General features: G+C 44.2%; 2 protein-coding genes across 3 annotated transcripts in view; one reads left to right on the top strand and one right to left on the bottom strand.

The window, feature by feature from the left end:
* LOC135901075 (PDZ and LIM domain protein 3-like) overlaps window positions 1-5,813 on the top strand; it is an 81,616-nt gene extending 75,803 nt beyond the window's left edge. For both annotated transcript variants that reach the window (XM_065430749.1, XM_065430748.1), the window contains exon 6: window positions 3,837-5,813. In XM_065430749.1, the coding sequence (XP_065286821.1) occupies window positions 3,837-4,173 (337 nt within the window). In that variant the 3' untranslated portion in view covers window positions 4,174-5,813. The remainder of the gene's footprint in view (window positions 1-3,836) is intronic.
* The window catches only part of LOC135901076 (isovaleryl-CoA dehydrogenase, mitochondrial), an 88,327-nt gene continuing 71,839 nt past the window's right edge, over window positions 5,745-22,232 (bottom strand). The window contains exons 10-12 of the mRNA XM_065430750.1: window positions 20,499-20,603; window positions 12,932-13,004; window positions 5,745-7,986 (exon numbers count right to left, since the gene is read on the bottom strand). Coding sequence (XP_065286822.1) covers window positions 7,853-7,986; window positions 12,932-13,004; window positions 20,499-20,603 — 312 coding nt within the window. The 3' untranslated portion in view covers window positions 5,745-7,852. The remainder of the gene's footprint in view (window positions 7,987-12,931; window positions 13,005-20,498; window positions 20,604-22,232) is intronic.

The following is a 22,232-nucleotide window of genomic DNA, read 5'->3' on the forward strand; positions in this document are numbered from 1 at the left end:
GAAGCACGAAAAGAAGCGGCAGGCAGTTATGAGCCAGACAATCGGCAACGTGTTGTTTGTTTGAAGGACATGAGAGGAAGCGTTACCTAAGGGATAAGTATGACCTCTCTATTCAAATACGCGTGAAACGCAGAAACGCTCTTGCACAACTGCTGTGCCAATTTGAATGAAATTTGTTGCATCTGGGAGAGGAAGCGTCTACCGACTGTAGGAAGCAGAAATTTTATTTAGGGGATGAATTTTTATGCGAAGCATATTACGAGGGCTCAACCCAGCTCCTCAGGCGCGGCGGTGTCGCCTTGAATACCACGTGACACGGTGACGTCACGACAGAGGAGAAGTGGCTTTGGCTCAACTCTTGCAAGATGGGCTGGGTGGGAATCGAACCAGGGTCTCCGGAGTGTGAGACGGAGACGCTACCACTGAGCCACGAGTACGATGCTTCAAAGCGGTACAAAAGCGCCTCTAGTGAATGCGGTGTTGCCTTAGAAACGAGCTGTTTCTAAGGCTCAGGCGTGCGTCGCTTGCTCAGGCGCACATTTCGTTGCCGCGCCGAACGCTGCGTTGCTCGACGCTCACCGCGTCCAATGCGGGGCGTCCAAGGCGAAGCAGAGTAGCGCATGAGTTGTTTCTTCGTCTAGCCGAACCAAATATAGCCAAGCAACAGCAGTTCACCAAGCTAAACAGTGGTTCAACAACTAAAATAAAGGCTAGTATGCTTCGCATCCTGGGCTTAACCTTACCTAAGCCACAGCCATTTTTTTTACAAAAAACTGGCAAAAATCGAGAACTTCCAAGAAACATTGAAGCGCGAAGTTTACAAATCCGCAACTCTGAACCAAAACCGGATATAGTAGATCTGTAAGCATATGCTACAGAATTTGAAGCGGACAAACGTGACAAATTAGCTAAAATTGCAGCGCAAATTTAATAACTACATTACTTGCGAGGGTATTCCAAAAGTCGTATTCGCAAATTAGTGTTATCCAAGACGACCTGAAAACTACCGTGGACGTCTCGAAAAGATCCTAGCATCCCACATCTTAACAAAACCGTCCGGTAGATTTCCCAGCAGCGTCCTAGTTGACAAGGTCCGAAAAACAAGTCATCACGGACATCATACTTCGATGTGGAATCAGCATGCGAAACATTTTCTGCGGACGTGCATCAGGAGACAGCCTGCCATATGGCTGTTTCCTGGACGGGTGCTCCCTTTCATTAATATTTTAGGTTATCCTACCACGGAGATGTCAAGGACATCAAACCTGAGCCCTTTTCCGGCCTACACATTAATAGACAGCCTCCTAGAGGTTCGCTCTTTCAGCCTCTGAGAAACATTTCTGATATGTTTAAATTATAACCTAAAGCTACATAATCTCCAGCTCACGAAATGCACAGTTTGTGCATTTTCGGACAGCACTGACGTTGAAAACTTCATCTAATTAAGTATCCCACCTGTGCCAGACGGAAAGGCTTGAGGAAGTAAACTGCCCACTGCACTCCCATGCGCGCGTGCCCACATGGAAGCGTGGGCGCGCAATATATCTGCTCTCTATACCAGAAAACATTTTTTTTTCCCCCCCCGAGACTGAAAGAGCGAGCCTCTAGGAGGCCGCCGATTGATGTGTCGGCGGAAAAAAGGGTTTGGGTGTGATGTCCTTGAGACGTCTCTAGTAGGATAACCTAAATATTACGTAAAGAGGGCGCCTGTCCGGGAAACAGCCATTTGGCAGGCTGTCATCTGATGCAAGTTGGCAGAAACTATTTGGCATACAGAGTCCATATCCCAATCATGCCCGTGATGGTGCGTTTTTCAGACCTTGCCGACTAGCGTCACTTGGAAATCTACTGGACGTCTTCATTTGGATGTGGGACGTGTGGATCTTTTTGGGATGTCCATGGGACTTTTCGTCCCATCTGGGGGTACATCCTTAGGATATTGCCAACGTCCAAACATGCATATCCATTAGACATCCCTAGGATTATGCCTGTGTGTGTGTCAACTGAGTTGCACTTTATGGCGCTTAAAATCAACGAAGTAGGCGTTTAATGGAAGCGGGATGCATTACTTTAGGCAAAAGCTATTTTCCCTTTCCGGACGACGGTGCAGTGAACTTGCGCACAATGGGAGCATGAGCATTAAGCATGCCATGGATGCCAAAGGAAAAGGAACTCTTGCCACAATACATGACTCGCAACGTCGCCCCCATGGTCATACTGATACACAACAGTGCCCAACATCCAGCCGATTCGAATTGGAAGATCTGTTGCATCAGCCATTCAGCGCATGCAACTTTAAGCACACACTACAGTTCTGAATATTGTGCATGGCTGTGCAGCTTGACGGTGTTCAGCTATAGTGGCTGCTACTGTAGTGAAGTACATGCTGTGCGACATCCCTGTGTTGCATCTTATGGGCTGCACTTTGTGACAATCCACATATGCTAACCAAAAAAAAAAAAGAAGATTAACAAGTGGTCGGCAGCAATCAAAGAACCATTGTGCTTTTTGATTACCCATGACCATCAGAGTAAGTTTTGATCAATAAAGAGTTTGTCCTCTTAGTAAGAAATTTGTCCCGGCAAATTAATTGCGAGTGCACACTGTTGCTAAGAGATGCTACCATAAGCAGAAAGCTGTTTTGGAAACATCACACAGCGCAGCCGCACGCACTGTTGCCTAGATGCTGGTATACGGTTAATTGACGGTCATCAAGCAAATAAATACAGAAACTACATACTAAATAAATGCATATTTTAACCAGACAGCTGTAGGACATTCAGTCAACAGTTGCGGGAGCATCGCCAGGGACACAACAGGAAACGTCCTACTACACCCCCTTTCCCGTGAAATTTCTGTGTACCACGACACATAAATTGACATGTAACACTCCTCTCACCTCCCCCCCCTTAAAAAAAATATTCCTGGTTACGCCAACGAACAGTTGCATCATAGAAAGCATTGACGAAATGCGACTGAAAAGGTTTGCTAGAAAGTTCCGTCGTGTCAAACGAAACGATTAATGAGCAATAGAGAAAAAAAAAATTTTCCAAACATTGCACAATGGGAAACTTAAGGCACTATGCCACGCATTCTTAATCGGCAATTTTTCATTGCATCACAATATAGTTCCTATCTGCCTTAGTAATAGCAAATTAATAATTCCAAAAATCTTGGTGACCAAGAAATTAGCCGTCTGCCAAAGAGTCACGTAGAGTGTATGGGTAGAAGCAGTGCTTGCTGTCTAGCATGGACCCGTTTCACATTTACAGTCAACTGTCAGCGAGCATCACACCAAGCGGGCAACAAAGCAGACACTAACTCTGCACGCCAAACGCATTTGGTGCTCTCGATGTCCCTTTCGCCACCGAGTAAGCTCCACTAGAGCATCCCACGCATTTTTAGGCCTCATTAAGAAACAGCACTACAGCCAAGTCACCTAGGCTGTTGTGCTTCAATTTTTGTCCCACTAAAGCTCGAACTAAGGCACGCACAGTTTTTGTCAAACTTGGAAGCCACAGCACAAGGGACAATATCTACGGCTGGACCTTCCAGAAATGGCTCCCATTGTAGCACTCCTGATGTGCTGAAGCTAACTAAAGCAAGAAAAACCTCTGCAAAGCTCTGGCACACAGAGGGTTCTACATGGGCCATACAGTTCCAGGTCACGCGTGCAGCGACTTCGAAATTTTGGCAAAGCATGTGCATTCGTAAATGCGAGACGGGTCCAGCACGCCTGCCTGCCATGCCTGCTGCGCCGCTGGGCGTCCCGAACAACTAACCAATCGTAAAGTATTTTTATCGACCTGTCCTTCCTGGGCCACAAACATCACTAGATCGGGAAACGCCAGCCCTCAGCAGCAGCAGCAGCACTCACCGCGAAGCGTGGGCAGTGCCGGCAGCAGCGGCGGTGCGATAAGGCCTGGCACCAAGCTGAGTAGCGCGGCTGACATCACCATGTCACCCACCTACCAGATGATCCACGGTGAGGAGTGGCGCGACATCCGCAAGAGCGACCTCCAGGAGCACCGGCCCGTCCAGAACCAGCTGTATGCTGTGCAGCCAGATTACGGCAACGCCATCAATGCGTTCGGTGCGCCAAAGGGACGCATCCAGCAGTCCAACAGCTTCAAGACTATCATGTCCACTGTCATGACACCAAAGCTGCTCTAGAGCCACTACTTTTGATGTATGCCCCTGCACACGAACTCATGTTTACAGTACCACACAAGGGTAGAGCAGGCCATTCCGGTTGTGCTTAAACCCCCACACCCTTCAAGAGAGATGCGCGAGCGTTCACAAACATGAGTTCGTCTACAAACCTCCCTTATAGCTGACAGGGGTGTCTCTAATCTCTACGTATGCAGAAAGAAGCTTACGAGGCGACTTTCAAGATCACAAGGTTACAATGCACACGAGGTCCAGAGGCAACAAGGCACAAGTGCTTACACAGTTTCCTCCAGCCAGAGAAAGGCAATTTGCAATAATTATGTGCCGGTGTCTTTCACCGAATCATGCAGCTAAAGCCATTTGTGCCTGCTGGTTGCAGCCTCGTGATTCAAGGTGCCAAAAGCAACACTTGTGATCTGTGATCCCTAAGCCAACCTTAACTTACAGCTTGGCAAGAGAGCTAGTGCACACTATGAAGAATTAGTGTGGCTCTGGAAATCCTCAATGCCATAAAACATAACACCAATACTGGAAGGCAAACATAAATGCAGTGTTATCATAACTGCCACAATTTTCTAAATATTGTTTATTTGTGATGAAACAGTTATGAAAATAATGGCATGTAAACTGTGTGGCAAATACTAGAGGTTTGTCATATAGTTTGGATTGTCAAAGTAGCGAGCATGCAGCTCTTTTTATCTGTGAACATAGAGCCGATCGGTTGCTTTCAAGGAAGAAAAGTTGATTTGTCAACCAGTTTCAGTCCAACAAATAAAATGGTTTGTGCTGCCAAAAAAGTGCACCCAAGCTTGTAGAGATTCGGCGTATGTTGTGTAATCTTGCGCACAATGTGCAATCTGTAATAATGCATACTTACATATGTGATGTTCGAGAATCAAGTCAATCTAAAACAGACAAGCTAAAACCTTCAAAGGGTGACTGACCACCTATCAGCTGCGTTGACCATCACTTGTATCTTGCTCTCAGACATTGTGCTTGTTGGTGACTGTGGATGCTAGTGTTTCCTGCTTTGGAAGGAGTGCCATATAAGAGTTCAATGCTTTTGTGTTGCGCTGGGTGTTTGATAGTTGGGTAGTTGACTAAGATACGCCTTTTCATTTCTTATAATATATTGTTTCTTTTTTGTTTTTGAGTGAGACGTCTCTTCCAGAGTGCCTTATACACCACACATTGCTAAGTGCCTTTGCAGTAAGGCATATTATAGCAGGTTCAATTTTTTAAACTGCATTTTATTCTGCTTACAAGTTTTCTTTGTTTCCCGCAAATGTCATCCAACAAGTTGTGCTGTCATCCAACGCTATTGTTGGCAAATATTCATATGAAAGGCCTTCTCAAATGCAAACTGATATTGCCAGTTTCACATTGACAAACTACCCATCAGCAGAAACAGTTGAACAAAATCCCTCAGTGCATACTAAGGCACATATACAGAATACAAGAAGAGTGTGATACCAATGCTGCTATGGCTTGACATGCTACTTTTACTTCTAATAAACTATTTATAAGGCATGGAACTGTCATGTAGTAGCTTAATTACACACAGCAACGGAATGTTCAGCTGTACGCAGGTTTATTTGTCACTGTACAGTAACTTATTGAAATAAATCTCCTACAAACCAACATTTGCTGTTCTTTTACTGAAGTGAATGGCTTGTGATTACCATGCATCCACATGTTGTTTTCATCTACCCACTCAATGAAGTAATACATTCCCACCAAATATGATTTATTTCTCACTAGAATAAAGAGCATTCTTTAGCTATGGTGCATAACACTGCCAACACATCTATGAGCTACCATGACTGAGTCAGTGCAAAGAATGGCTGCAAAATACTAAAGCCTTGTGGGACCACTTTTTTGGAGGAGTGTGTATGGTGAAGAGACTCAAGGTGAGAGACTGAATGCAGCCGATTAATTACAGTTGCTACATCACGCAGCAGCCACTTGGTGCAACTGTTCAGGCCTGAAGATCACCGGATACAGTGCAAGAGGGTATCAAGCCGATGCTGCTCAGCCTGAATCACAATTGTAAATCACATAAAAATGCCAAGGTCAAATAAAGTTGCATAATCATAGCAGATACAGAAACCGTGACAGCAAACAAAATACCTTAGCAACAAGCAAAAAAGGTCGTCTGACTGTGCCGCAAGCTTTTCCATTTGGAACGAGGACGGCTTCAAACAAAGAAGCCAAAGGAGCTTTCTTCTTCACAACCTGACTCGCAGGGTATATCTGATTAAAACTGACGTGTCACCAACAACTATTTTGCTTTTCTGAGAGGCATCATACACAGCAACAAGACAAAGCAATGCACCAATGTGGTACATAATTTTCCATGCTAGCAAGGGATCACTCTGTCACAAAAATCAGAAAATTATCTCAGAAGAATACCTACATCAGGTAACTTAGGGAAAAAAGATAACCGCCAGTACTTGTACTACCCACAAAATTACACAGACAGGAAAAGCTTATACAATTCAAAACGTAGACATATACAATCATACCCAAGCACAGAACCAGAAGGCACAAGCAGTAGTTAACAACATGCTATATGATTGCAGCTAGGATATTACTGATTCATAAAGAAAAACCTAAAGGCAAGGCAAACTTCTCCACAAGTTGAATGAACTAATTTTCTTGCAGCATGCTGAGCTGCAGCAAACAATACACTGAAGTCATAACCAACGAAATGGAGTATTATGATGCAGAACACTGTATTTGCATTTATTAGCACATCCCTCTTGCACAAATATGCTTTGAACGCACGTCAAGGAGTTTCCATTTTATTTTAACTTTGCTATCAATGTTCAACCTGAACTGAAGAAATATGGTGCTTCAAAAGAAAAAGACACTCGGAGAGATATCACTAAGGAGACCATAATTATCTCACTGTATTACAAGAGTCCAAACACCACATATAAAGGTCCATGGTTCAAAATTGCTGACCTGCCAGAGCAAACGACTCAAAATATTTCTACACTCATAAATACGAGTATACAAGAACTTGAGCAAGGAAAATGTGACCTTGCCTCAAAATGTAATTGGGAATAAATTACACATTAACTATTCTAATGTGCAGATGTAAATGCAAGTCTCAGTATGAACCGTAGTACTAGGTATCACTTGAGTGGCATCTACACAACCAAACTCAATTGTTACAAAACACCAGTGATCAGTCACAAAAGGAAAAAAGACAAATATGCGAGCACTTCAAGAAAAGAACAATTTGCTATTAGCATCCACCACTTAAGAGCCTTGTATGCAATGCCCAATTACGTTGCAGACAAGCACTGACAGTGTCATTCTAAATGCAAGATGGCACATATTTTTTACTTGCAACATTTCTGACAGAGAGGGCTCATGTGCCATACATGATAATGCGAACAAAATGTTTAAAGCTTACATGCTAAACAAATTACACTGAAAGCCTCACAATAACTTGTAAAGAAAGTGGCCCACAGGAAGCATAGATACTCTAAAAAATTGTGTTTAGAAGCACATAAAAGTATGGAACAAGCATTTCATAAAGGTATGGTTGCTTATAATGTTTGCTTCCTTGTATCAGTATTGATAATAAAAACCAAAACAGCGCTTTCACCAGGTTCAGAACAGCACATAACATATATGAAGAGTCATGATGAAGGGAACATGGTATCAGACCTCATTTGTACTCCTGGTTGATGGTCCGGCCAATGATAAGTCGGCGAATTTCACTAGTTCCTGCGCCAATTTCGAAGAGCTTGGCATCGCGAAGTAGCCGGCCAGTCGGGTAGTCATTGATGTAGCCATTTCCGCCTATAAACAAATCATCAGATAGAGAACACAATACTTTCCACAAAATGCAACACTAAAGCGAATTAGATCATATAACAATGGGAGAGTCAGTTTATGAGGTGCATGTACCATCAATCCAGGGATAACTTTAGGTGCCACTGCAGCTATTATAAAAAAGTTCCTTATAGAACATTTTCCAGTTTGGCTTGGGTCACATGATCTGGCTGCATTCTTAATGCCTTGCAGAAAATCCTCCCGAATACACAAGTGTACAAGTGCATGACATACAACTGCAGCTTGTGTGTGCTAAAGTTTGCCATGACCACCCAGATTTTATGGGATCCATATACACTTCATTAACAATAATTTACCTTTAGGCTGACAGGCAACATGTCATTCTTAGATCACAGTGACTTTTTGCGACTATGTTGTTGCTGATTTCACCTGCTTCAGTAACTATTCTAAATAATCTTGCTCGAAGCAAGAAACCCTCCAGTATATAGCATATGGTAGGCCAGCCTAGTGGTGCCACAAAGGGCGACACAGATACTACCACAATTTGCATCTTGTATGCATTTTTGTCATCTGGTGCCACCCAATCCTTCAACACCTTTAAATGCTTTTCACAAACTGAACCTACTTTTTGTAAAAATTGGCACAACATTCATACAACCGTAAAATATGCTCAAGTTTGTAAATGTTATGAAAAATTTGGGAGTTTAGGAAGGTAGGTCTGAAGCCTGAAGTCAGTTTCATGCCTTTGTCAATTGCATAACTGCAAACCGAAAAATTCATCTTATGCCCCCCCTCCTTTCTTTAAATAGTGCTGACATAAAAAAATTCACCGATGATTACTGTCATGCCTACGGCATGTCGCGACCAAACAGCAGACTGAGACCCGCCAATTGACAGATGCAGGGGCAAAGAACCTCCACGTTCATTACTGCATTGCTTACATACTGGCAGCTCCTGGTAAGACACATACATGTGCTGCATTGCCACGATTGCGCAGATCCGTGTGTGCACAAGTCAGAGTGACACCGCATCCTCCTTTTTTTTTTACACAATAAACACAGCACAGGAAAAGACGAAAAAGAAAACAAATGAAATACAGTCCGGGTTAAGAAGCTCAAATACAGAAAGGGCAAGTTACAAAGTTTGCAAGTGAAAAGGTTTGAAAGTGTTAGTGACTAAGTTTGACAACAGCTACTTTGAAAATCGCACAGTGGTCACAGGTTAACTAAAGCCACGACGTTCCAGCTTCTTTACTTCGTGCCCGTAACGAGTGACATAATTCCCATGTGTACCCTATTCACTGGTGTGGTCGAAGCTGTAGTAGAAGAGGTAATTAGAGGTTCCTTCCTGGAAGTTTCCTCAGACACCCTTTTTCCTCCCATGCTCTTCAGTTTCGAATGTTCGTGGAACATCAGGATACCATACGAGGAATCGTAGCATTCTTCTGGCTCCGATCTATAGTGGACCAATGCTCACCGGTTCCTTTCATGCTATATTCACAAGTCTGTTCTGACGATGTAAGATTCCAGCTAAGAGGCCAATCTTAAAATGGTAGCCCCGACCCAACTGTTTTTTTTCCACACTCGATTTCCAGCTTGCAATTCTTATAGCGGCCTAGCCGCGCGATGGCTGTCGAAGTAACGCCGCTGCTTCCCTCTAACTTCCTCATATCTCTTGACGAGGTCTTTCAAGTTGCTCATTTCTGAAGGTCTCAACCAGGTGGGGTGCTGCAGTAGCGTTGAGCACAAGCGTCTGTTCATGAGCAGCTTGGCTGGGCTTTTCCCCAAGAGACCCAGGGTGTTCCTGTATTCTAAATGTGCCAAGTACGGATCTGCTGACTTCTCTAGTAATCTCTTGATTGTTTGAACTGCACATTCCACTGCTCCGTTGGACTGCAGATACCTTGGGCTTGAAGTAACATGTGCGAAGCCATAGTCTTGTGCGAAATCCTTGAATTCAGCAGATGCAAATTGACTGACGTTATCAGTCACCAATGTTTCAGTTATGTCATGCCTGGTGAAATAACTTTTTAGCTGGACTATAACAGCAGCAGAATTGGTTTACAGCAACAATTTGACCTCCGGAAAGTACGAAAAGCAGTTTACGCCTACAAGATAATGCCTCTGGTTGGAATAAAATAAGTCTGCTCCTAGTTTCTGCCAGGGCTAGGAAGGAGATTCGGATGGTACCACTGGTTCTGCTCTTTGTATTCTCAGCTTAGCACACTCTAGGTAACTATTCACTACAGTGAACAACTCTGAATTAACCTCAGGCCACCAAACAGATTCGCTAGCTTGAACGCAACATCTTACGACCCCTTGATGACCTTCATGCAATGCTACCAACACTTCAACTCTCATCTCTTGTGGAATGACTATGCAAGGTCCCTACATAAGCACCCCTTCACATTCTTTAAGGTTTGCTTGGCGAGGCCAAAAAGGCTTCAGCCAACTCTTGACGTTTGCAAACCATGGCCAATCATAACAGCAGTAGAACAAAAGCTGTTGACATGAGACATCACGTTGTTGTGCCAGCCGGAGCTTGTCTAGATGTACTGAAGACTTAATTTCCCCGATGCAAGCTGCCACAAAACTTAAAACTTCATCGGGCAACAACTGGCCCTGTACCAGACTGATTTCCTTACAAGGCGCTCAAGAAAGGGCATCAGCCGTGAGAATTTGCTTCCCGGGACATAGACAATGGTGAAGGAAAACCGCATAAGCCTCATATGGAACCTTTAAATCTTTGGTGGTAAGACATCTATAGGAGATTTCCAGAGAAACGTAGTGAGCGGCCTGTGATCTACCTCACAATGGAAGCCCTCTTAAGCCATCTAGCCCTCTTAGGTAACATTCCAGGTGTTTGGTCGCCCACGTCAGAGCCAGCGTTTCTTTTTCAATTTGCGCGTACCTCTGCTCAGTGGGCATTAAAGCCCACAATATAAAAGCAACAGCTTACTTCTACTCCTCTGGCTGCACTTGGAGCAACCCATCCCCGGTGCCGAATGAAGGCGCATCAGCCAATAAGACCGTGGGAAGCGCGTGATCAAACTTCGCAACACACCTAGCTGACGATACCAGTCGTTTCAAACAAGCAAACACTTTTTTTTTCCTGTGGTCGGACCCCATGTCACTCTTTATACTTCACAAGCGGTTCACGGAACGGCGCAGATAGCTCAGCTAGACTAGGTATAAACCTCACCAAATAATTCATCATGCCCAAAAACCTGCGCACGTTTGGTACCGCTGATAGTACAACCATCTCTTTGATTGTTTGCACTTTTCCAGGGTCTGGTATGATGCCAAAAAAATTTACCTGGCTTTTTTTTTAAGGAGTGCTCACACAAAAAAATTCACTGACGATTATGATGCTCCCAATGCGAAATTTGAGTACAGCTCTATACGTGTTTTCCTTTCGCGATATATTGGCTGGTGCAGACAGTCTGTCTCATGCGGCACATTGCAAATGACGCTATGTGTAGCGCAAGTGTCTCGCTAATCTGGAGATCGTGAGAGCCAGTGCATGGGTGATGTGTGGGCGTGATTCACAGCAGCCACCGCCGACAGACCTCCCAGACGATGTGTGCTACTCTGGCACCATCTTGTAGCCATCATCACCGCAATATGCTTTTCTTCTCACCCTTTTACCATATCCTCCTCCTCTGCATTCCTTCCCACGTCTTTCATACCCTGCTGCACTCTGCATTCACTTTCATCTTTCACTGTGCTTGTTCGCTCAGTCACACCAACTCTCATTTCAGGAATGGGCACCTAAGAGCTGCGCTCTAAAAATTTGGACGTTGTTTTTTCTGTTGTAATAAGTAGGCAATGAGCCAGTAATCACGGCACCGGACATTGCTTCAACGTGCAGTGGATAATTACAGTAGAACTATGTTCATATGTTTTGGAAATAAACACAAGAACAAACATAATAACCGGGAAAACATACAATCCAAACTCAACAAAAAGTTTGGTGGAGTCAACAGTAGTTGACATCTAAGTAATGTGAAGCACTGTGCGAATCGTTGCGGTACGAGACGCCCACGCACGTCGAGCTGGATGGGCTTCAGGAGCCCAAAACATGCCTTATCGTTTTTGCAGCTTTGGCAAGCTTGCGTTAGCGCTTGAATTCAGCCTGTTAGAAGCTTCCTCAAGTGGGGCATACACTCAGAAAACTGAGTGTATGCCGGTGCTTTCACATGCTTCAGGCAGGCGAGTACTGTGGAGAGGCTGTCGTGGCCGGCGCCTGCTTATCTTGATCACGATTGCGTGTGCCTAGCACGCGACCGGAAAACGTATCATACGACCACAGTTTGGCCTGAAGTGTACTGAACATAGGTGCCAAAATGTTGTGTTTTCTGGGAAAGCATGAACCGGTAAAAAAAGAAGCACGAGTGCATTGAGTCATTTTTCTGCACTCTATCGGAAAACATTGGCGCCAGGAAATCATACGAAATGGGATCATAAATGAAGTTCAACTGTATTCAAAGCCTTGTTTCACACTCCAAAATTTTGTGCTAGAACTCCTTTCACTTTGAGATTGCATAGAAAAAGATTCAAGTGGTCAGCGTGATCTTTTAAACAGATTTAAGAGCAAGCATCATAATGACATTGGTTCTTATTACTGTATTTTCAAGAATACAATGTGACCACAAGGATAATGTGAAGGGAAATTTTGAGGAGTCGGAAATTAAAACAGCACAACGATTAAAACATTAACTAACTATATGTGCAATACAACCACAGCAGAAGAGGCCTAAATAGTGTCCTTAAAACACCATCGTTACAACAACATCCAATCATCAACAAGCTACATACATGTTGCTATTGACAGCGCTGAGGTGTGTGCGCCTTTCTCCTTATTTGAAAAGCAACAGGCTGCCTGACCATGAAAACATTGTTGGGCACTCATCAAAAGTGCTCCCCTCACAGAATAGGACAAAGCAACTCACCTAAGCACTGAATGGCCTCTAGAGCCACTTGTGTTGCTTTCTCTGCACAGTATAGGATGACCCCTGCACAATCCTGCACATTTTTACAAGAGAAGGGGCATTTCAACCACTCAGGTTCAACACAGGTATCAAGTACTACAAACAATGCACAGCGAGCAAGGTTTGTTCAGAGTTTGCTGATGCTTACTACTGCAGTAACCTGATGCAAATACATGCACACTGTATTTACACCAATTTTAAATCAATGTTTGCCAGTGTCATTTGATTCCTCTGACACATGGATACCTTGGCCCAGGTACTGATGGTGAACAATGGTTCTAGGCCATGTTCACCACTGACACTTGGATATAAGTGGCCATATACCACACAGAGAACAAAAAAAAAAAAAAAATTTCTGATATTGACGAAGCAGTGCACTTGAAATAGTGACACGTGTACTTGTTTCTCGGGTGACCATGCTTCATCGTCTAACAAATGTTATCGCTCAGTGCAGGACGCGCCTGCATGTGTCGGAAGTTTCCAGAATGTTATCGATGGTTCTACCCGCTGTCTGTTGTCACCAAACCTTGTGTAATCTGATTGCATGAATGCGCGATGCGAATGGTGTAGAACTTTCCGGAAGACACGTGAGCACCAGCGATTACTTTGGAACCTTTGATGACTGATGCATAAAAGCCGACACGCTTGACCCGCTGATCAGATTTTCAACAACTGCTGACTGTGTTTGCCACTATCGTTGTTATTCGAGTGTAGCCTGTTGTTTGAGGGCACAGGTTCGACCAATAAAATGTTAGTTTCATCATTCACATTTTTGCTGTCTTTTTCACCTTCACCACTACGCGACATTTGGCGGAGGAGTTTTGCGTTCATGTACCAGATGCCTAACAAAGCCACGACCCAAGCCTGCATGCGGAAGACAACATTAACGTCGCCAAGAACCAGTGAGATAGCCACAGGTTGCAAGGACTGCCCCCGGAGCACCGACTTTTGCCTCAGATGACCAGGAAGATCACCGCCAAGTAAACCTTAATGGCAGCCCAGGGAGCCACCGGCCTGGGCTGTTGTACTGGCAAATTGAAGTCAACGAAAGGGATGCGAAAAGACCACCTTCATCACGTTAGGCAGCCTCTATGAGTTGAAAGTCATGCCATTCGGACTGTGCTCAGTGCCTGCACTGTTTCAGCGCGTGATGGACATGGTTTTAGCAGGATTGAAGTGGCAGACCTGTCTTGTCTACTTGGATGATGTCGTCATCTTTGCCAAAAATTTCGATGATCATCTTAGGCGGCTTGCAACAGTACTAGAGGCCATCAAGTCATCAGGGCTCACTTTGAAGCCAGAAAAGAGCCGCTTTGCTTACAATGAGCTTCTGTTCCTGGGCCACGTCATCAGCAAATCTGGAGCCCACCCCGACCCGCAGAAGACAGCTGCCATCGCAAAGTTCCAGCAGCCTATCGACAAGAAGGCAGTGCGTAGATTCCTTGGCATGTGCAGACGCTTTGTCAAGGACTTTTCTCGTATCACTGAAATGCTGACACATCTAACTAAACGTGATGTCGAGTTCAAGTGAGAAACGCCACAGGCCGACACATTTTAAGAACTTAAACAATGCATGCAGTCGTCACCGGTACTTGTGCAGTTCTAAGAGGACGCTGATACAGAAATCGACACTGACTGCAGCAGCCTAGGCCTCAGTGCCACCTTAGTCCAGAGTAAAGACGGTCTTGAACGGGTGATAGCTTACAATAGCTGGTCGCTGCGAAAAGTGGAATTCTATGACCAAAAAGGAATGCCTCGCCATCATTTGGGCTACCGCAAAATTCTGCCCTAACCTATATGTCAAGCCATTCAAAATCATCAGCGACCATCACGCACTGCGTTGGCTAGAGAACTTAAAGGACCCTTCAGGACGCCTGACATGGTGGAGCCTCAGACTGCAAGAATATGACATCACTGTAATCTACAAGTCGGGCCAAAAACACTCCGATTCTGACTGCCTGTTTCGCGCTCCCGTGGACCAGCCGCCCCAAGATGACCAAGACAAAGACACCTTTTTAGGTACAATAAGTGCAGACGACTTTGCCAAACAGCAGCGAGCAGACCCAGAGCACAGAAGCATTGCCGAGTACTTGCAAGGCAAGACTGACATTGTCCCAAGGGCATTTAGGCGCATATTAGGTTCATTTTTCTTTCGAAACAACGTCCTGGTAATGAACTTTTCGCCAGCCCTTTTCGCCAACTACCTTCTTGTCGTGCCCGCAGCACTCCAATCAGAAGTCTTGCACACCCCAAATGATGATAAGATAGCCGGACACCTCGAGTTTTCCCGTACGCTCACAAGAATACAAGAGAAGTACTATTGGCAGCATGTGACTGCCGACGTTGCCCATTATGTCAAGATGTGTCTAGACTGCCAGTAACGCAACACACCACCGACAAGGCCGGAAGGATTACTACAGCCAATCGAGCCTCCCTGCAGACTGTTTCAGCCGATCAAGATGGATTTGCTAGAGCCCTTTCTAACTTTAACATCTGGAAACAAGTGGATCGTCGTGGCCACAGACTATGTTACCCGCTACACTGAAATGAAAGCTCTGCCTAAAGGTAGTGCGGCCAAAGTAGCCAAATTTTTCATTGAGAACATCCTGCTACGACGTGGTGCACCAGAAGACCTCATTACTTACAGAGGAACGGCTTTTACTGCTGAGCTTACTGAAGCCATCCTGCACTATAACCAGACAAGTCCCCGGAAAGCCACTGCCTACCACCCACAGACGAATGGCCTAACGAAACGACTGAACAAGAAGCTCGTCGACATGTTAGCGATGTAGTGTACGTTGAACACAAGACGTGATATGCCGTGCTTCCGTATGTCACCTTTGCTTACAGCATGGCAGTGGAAGAAGCAACACAGATCATGCCGTTCAAGCTCGTTTAGGGCAGGAACCCTACAACAACTCTCGATGCCATGCTGCCGCACGTCAGTGATGAAGAGAATCTTGACGTCGCTGCCTATCTCTAGCCCGACAGCTCACCCCCCTGTGGATAAAGAACCAGCAGAGGACCGACAGTCTACACTACAATCTACGACACTATGTGGAATATGAGCCTCGGGACCGTGTTTGGGTTTGGACCCCGATACGCCAACAAGGACTTAGCGAAAAGCTTTTACGCCACTATTTCAGGCCTTACAAGATCATCCGACGCATTGGTGCCCTGGATTATGAGGTTGTGCCAGATAGCACTTCGCAATCACAGCGCCGCCACTCACAACCTGAAATAGTCCATGTTGTGCAACTTAAGCCATTCTACCAGTGGTAACGAACTTTGGGACTGTATAGCTGAACTTTGGACTGTTGCTTTATACTTTGTTTCTTTGTTGTTTTGTTACTTTTTCTTTATTAAGTGTACTTTTGTTTTGTGCACTCCTTTTATGTTTGCAGCATCGGGACAATGCTTTTTGAGAGGGGGGTATTGGCATGTGCACTTGTTTATCGAGTGACCGTGTTTCATCGTCTAACAAATGTTATCGCTCAACGCAGGACGCGCCTGCATGCATCGGAAGTTTCCGGAATATTATCGATGGTTCTATCCGCTGTCTCTTGTCACTCAACTTTCTGTAATCTGGTTGCAGGTATGCGCGATGCAAATGGGGTAGAACTTTCTGGAAGACATGCAGGCACCAGTGATTACTCTGGATCCTTCGATGTCTGATGTATAAAAGCAAACGCGCTTGACCCGCTGATCAGATTTTCGCCGATTGCCGACTGTGTTCGCCGCTATGGTTGCTCAAGTGTAGCTTGCTTTTTGAGGGCACAGGTTCGTCCAATAAAATGTTAGTCTCGTCATTCACATTTTTGCTGCCTTCTTCACCGTCACTACTATGTGACAATAGACACGTTCACACACACACATGAAAAAAGAGGTCACTGCACCTGTGTATGTCCTTTTTTTTACGTGTGCATGAACATCTCTATTTCAAGTGTGCTGCTTTATCAATATGTTCTTATCAACTAGTCCATCAGTATCTATTAAGGTATCTCAGGTTTAAAATTTTGTCACTTTAGACAGATAGATGTCAAAAACCATTTTCCTTGCTGATAACACTAGCATTACAGAACTTGAAGCTATTACGCAGTTTTGATGGTTCTTTCCAAAGTAACACAGCTTCGGTAGCATGTGCCATTGTATGTGGCATACAATAGCAAAATATACTACATATTGTGAGGATCAAGATGCTCTCCTGTGACTCATCCCCAGCTTGTACATGATTCATTTGACAAGATCAATTTCCGGGAACCGCAGCCACCCCGGGGCAACATGGTGGACACGGCTAGTTCACCGGAGCTACCATATTTACTCGCTTAATTCTCACACTCGAATAATGCTCTCACCCCACACATCAGCCATCAAAAATAAGTTTTTTTTTTCCTCGATTAATCATTGTACCTCCAAAAACTTCAGCAGCAGATGTCATCTGCTCGTTCCGGCCACTAATGATGATATACGATGATAATTTATTGGCATTCCCTTTGAAACGGGGTGGTGACAAATAGTCACCTAGCCTGCTTGATTTAATCAGGTATGCTATACATGTTTTTCATTCAAGCATTTTTGTATACATCTCTTTAATCTCTTTTTTTTTTTTTGCCCTCAATTCTTCTTTATCTACCTTGTACTGCTACCTATGCTGGTACATGATTCGGTTGTATCAATCTCTTCCCTGCTTTTTTAAAACCAATACTCTAAACGTCTCTTGTTTATCTCGACTGCTGACCGGTTGATGCTTCCATCCACTTTAAATCCAAGCGCTTGTGGAAGGTGTATGTATGAATCTCTTTGCATTCTATTAGGATGTGCACAGTGGTCCCCGGATTTTTTCTGCCGCATACAAATGCCTCATCTAACTGCAAATATTTGCTGGCGTATGTTTTTGTCCTTCGGCAACCAGCTCGAGCTTCAAATAGCGAGGCACTTCCCTTCATGTTATTGTACAAATTTTCCAAGTTTATTTTTTCTCATTCTTGTAAATTTCCACGGTCTTTTTCATTTCCATTCCTTGCATCCAATTCGCTGTCCCTGTTTCGCTCACTTTCTGATTCCTTCTGGTTGTCTACCTACACTTTCAATTACCCTGCACTTAGTTGCCAACTTTATCGACGTCTTCTTCCATTCTGTATCCATGTATGACAGCTGCATGATAGTGTATGACAGCCCAGTACCATCTCTTAAGCATCATGCCCATTATGAACGCATGCAGCTCTAATACAATCCAAGCCAAGCCACAAGTGGCGAGGTGTCCACCATTTCATGAAATTTTGACAGCATGTGAGTAGCTGACATAGGCATCGTTTTTGTTCATGTCGCTTCGCCATGGGTCGATATGGAAGCTACATGGCTGGTTTCAAGTTGCAACTGATTGAGTAAGCTCTTGAAACGGGCAATAGGGCCACAAGCAGGCACTTCGGGGTCAACGAGTTTTGTGTCGGCTACTGGCGACGGCAGCACGAAATGGTAAAAGCCACCAACAAGACGCGCCGGGCCTTCCATGGTCCAAAGGCTGGAAAATATGTGTCTATGGGCTTCTATGACTTTGTAGTGGCTGGCACGAGAACCCCAGTACACAGCCATCTTTTTTTTTATATATATAATAAACACCTTGTACATTCTTGCGGTAAATCTCCCCCAAATAATTATTGCACCCCTGAACCTTGCATCGATTTTCCACAAAAAAAGTGCAAGGATTATGCGAGTAAATATGGTACTTTCTTTCACAAGCCACGCTTCTCCCTCCCGGAGTCTAGTCACATGCGCAAGTACGTATCACCAGGATGTGCCCTTATTGACGTCTCTCCTTGAGAAGTGTATGGGTAACAGGAGCACAGAATGCTTACCGTGGGAAGTCATTGTGACCAGAAAATCTTTGCAAGTTTGCAAGTGACAACAGAAAGAGAAAAAAAGAAGGACAGAGAAAAGAAGCAGCAAACTGGCACCCATGCTCACATGGACCATGAGAGCTAGCATCCCAACATTCACTATCATTGGCCAGCATGTACAGCAGTACTGGATAAGGGCACATGTCAAGGGTAGAATGCATGAATGCACTGCTGCACTCAATCACACTAAAATGCTGTAGCTTCCAAAAATAGAAAATCTAGTGGAAGAGTATTCACTAAGGAGTGCCTGGTAACACCTGAAGTGCACAACTAACTTTTGCTATGTGAGCAGTTTAGGGCCCCTTAATCAATACAGCTACTTAAGAAGCAATCAATCATTGAAACCAACAAAAGAAGATGGAAGTGAAGCATACTTGCAGTACGAGGTGTCACACTGAAGCAAAAAATTATAATGATAATAAAAAAATGAAATAAATGATAAATCTTTCTCTATATGCACATAAAACACTTTCACACAATTCTCAGGCCGTAAACAATTAAACAACTGCGACATGCACTACCACGTTGCAGATAACGAAGTCTAAGCTGCAAGCTGACCACAGAGCTTACTTTGGCATAGCACTAGTCTGGCTACAGTCTACGCTCGTTACAACAGACCCGCGTACAACATATTTTCAGATGTGACGGATTTCAACCTTAGTTTGCGCTACCTATTTTATAAATGCAATTAAGTTCGCTTTTAATGGATCGCGCTGTAACGGACTATCGGCTACAGGGGACGAAGATAACAGCAATGTCTGTCAAAATCGGGCGTATAAAATGGACTTTTGCCGTGCCGAGTCACAGGCTGACAACTGACTTGCAAGGGTAAGCCGATGATTGTGGCTCAATATCACGCGCACGAGGGAGAAAGGCGGGGCACAAGTGCTGTTTTTCACACGCGATGCACGAGGGGGGAGGAGGCAAGGGAGAGGGGTTCTACTTCAGCGGCTGCTGCTTATGGCGTAGCCGCCATATCTTGAAAGCGATCTGCAATGTGGACTAAGTGCGCGGGCGCTGTATCTTAAAAGCACTCTGTAATGTGGATAAAGTGTACGCCCGCGCACTTTGTCTCATCTTCAAAGCGATCTGCAATGCGGCCAAAGTGCACATACCGATAGCTTTGTATGCGTTGTGCTTTCAACATTTAGTTCGCGTTGCGGTGAGAGACAACGCGATGGTCAATTCACTCACTGATGCTGCCGTGCTTCCTCACTCGAACGTTTTGATGACTTTCCACGATCATCGAGCAAGAATAAAACTATTATCCCTACTTTGCATAGCTGCCTACTAATTTGCTATCGCAATGACTGTTACGCCTTTCAGGCTAAACTGCGACATTTTTTTGCTTGTTAATTACTTTGGACGTTCTTTACTCACTCTTTGCATTAACGTTATTACACATCGCGACCAAAGTTTCAGAAGTGAGACGTTTCAGATATTACGGCCTTCAGATAAAACGGACATATACTGCTGGATTATCAGAGTCCGTTGTAACGAAAGTTGACTGTATGCTCCACCATATGTACGAAAATGCAAGTTGTACCCCAGTAGGATTCACCAAACATGCAAACAAATAAACAACACAGCTGTGTGCTCTGCAAGTGCAATAGAAACACTGTCCACCTCACCTTGGACAGGACGTGCCCCTGATCCACAGCCCTGGCTGTACTGTACAGGTATGAGCGACAAGCGTTGAGTGTTGTGTACATGTCAGCTATCTTGCCTTGCAGGAGCTGGAATATGGATTAAGATGCCATGAGCAAATAAATATGTGGGTTTTACCATTGCAAAACTGCACAAATGGTTATGAGGGATGGTATTTAAAGCAGTATATTTAAAGGAGTTATTGCAAATGAACGGAGATGCAATTCTTATATGTGCAAGGGCCGCACTTCTTTTTCACAATTCTGACAAGGTGCAGCCCTAACACGGGACCGAACCTTTTGGTCAAAATGGTGCCGCCGCAGCCAGCGACTTGCGCACAACCCGCATTCCCGGCATTATTATTGCATCAGAGGTCAATGCTCAGTTCTCGCCATCCAGTAGCAGTACGCAGAAGTACACAGCACACGCAAATTCGCTGATGTGTGCGCATGGCATCAGGGCACTGAATGCATAGAGTTAATATGATCATTTCTAGAGGAAAACCTCCTCACAGTGCCCACACATTGAAATCGGCAACCGCAAGGGTACTGCCATGTTGCTACCCAGTGTAGGCAGGCAGGCGTAAACGCTGTGATTCGATTCAGATGAGACGCACAATGCGGTGCAATCTACACTATCTCGAGTCTCCTTCAGTATGGTGGTGCCATTTAGTTCAGGCACGTGCAAACACATGTTTTCAGGCACCGTAAATTTTTCATCTAAATTTTGTAAAAAGTAATCTTATCTTTCCGAAAAATATACAGAATGAACTTTATACGTTGCCCATGTGTACGTGCTACGCGTGACTGCTTTTGCATAATAGTTTGAATAACCTTAGCGCTACAAAAACAAGTCGTAGCAACATGGCAGCACCTTTGCGGTTACCAAATTCGTACAGTTTTTCCTCTAGAGTTACTATACTAACTCTATGACCAAACATGTTTATGTTAGCCTGCGCATGTGACATCATGCTTGTTAATTCAGTTAGTAAGTGAACGTTTACACATTTATGCAGCAAGTAAAACTACTAGTATTCTTATTTCATACAGATGTCTACTAATTTGCCATTGCAATCAATGAATTTGCATTTTGGGTGAAACTGCGACTTTTTTAGACTATACAGAAGTTTTAAAAATCACTTATGGCAGATAAGACTATTCCAACCCTTGAACTGGATTGCTCAATGAGGCGGACATTACTTGCACAGTAAATCTAAATGCATAATTAACTAGTTAACATTTATGAATTATGTTAACAAATTACTTTAAGAGCCCATATTGTAATTTACTAATTGTAGACAGTGATATTGCAAGGCACGTGCACTTGGAACAAATTCTGAAGATAGCACCAGTTTCAAAGTATGCACCGTCAAACTTCTAAAAATGCACCGTTCCAGTTGCTTAACAAAAGACCGTCTTATGCATTGAAGCCCAAAAATAACTGCAACACCAATGTATCTCATCGGACACTATGAAAACAAACATCTCGAGATGCATGGCCACCATCAGAATTCGCTCAAAATGAATGATCCCCTTGAGGATTCACCGGCTACAATTTGTAAGTTGCAATATGTGCCAATTGAAGGTTTTCACAGAATGAGTAGTACATGTGAGCAGATAAAACATCGAAAATGATAGAGTAAGGAAATCACTGACCAAGAAAAATTCTGAAAAAACTTAGCTAAGATAGTTTAGCTTTTTCTCTTTTCTTTTTGCCAT

Source organism: Dermacentor albipictus, chromosome 1 (assembly GCF_038994185.2).
Source record: "Dermacentor albipictus isolate Rhodes 1998 colony chromosome 1, USDA_Dalb.pri_finalv2, whole genome shotgun sequence".
Lineage (NCBI taxonomy): Eukaryota > Metazoa > Arthropoda > Arachnida > Ixodida > Ixodidae > Dermacentor > Dermacentor albipictus.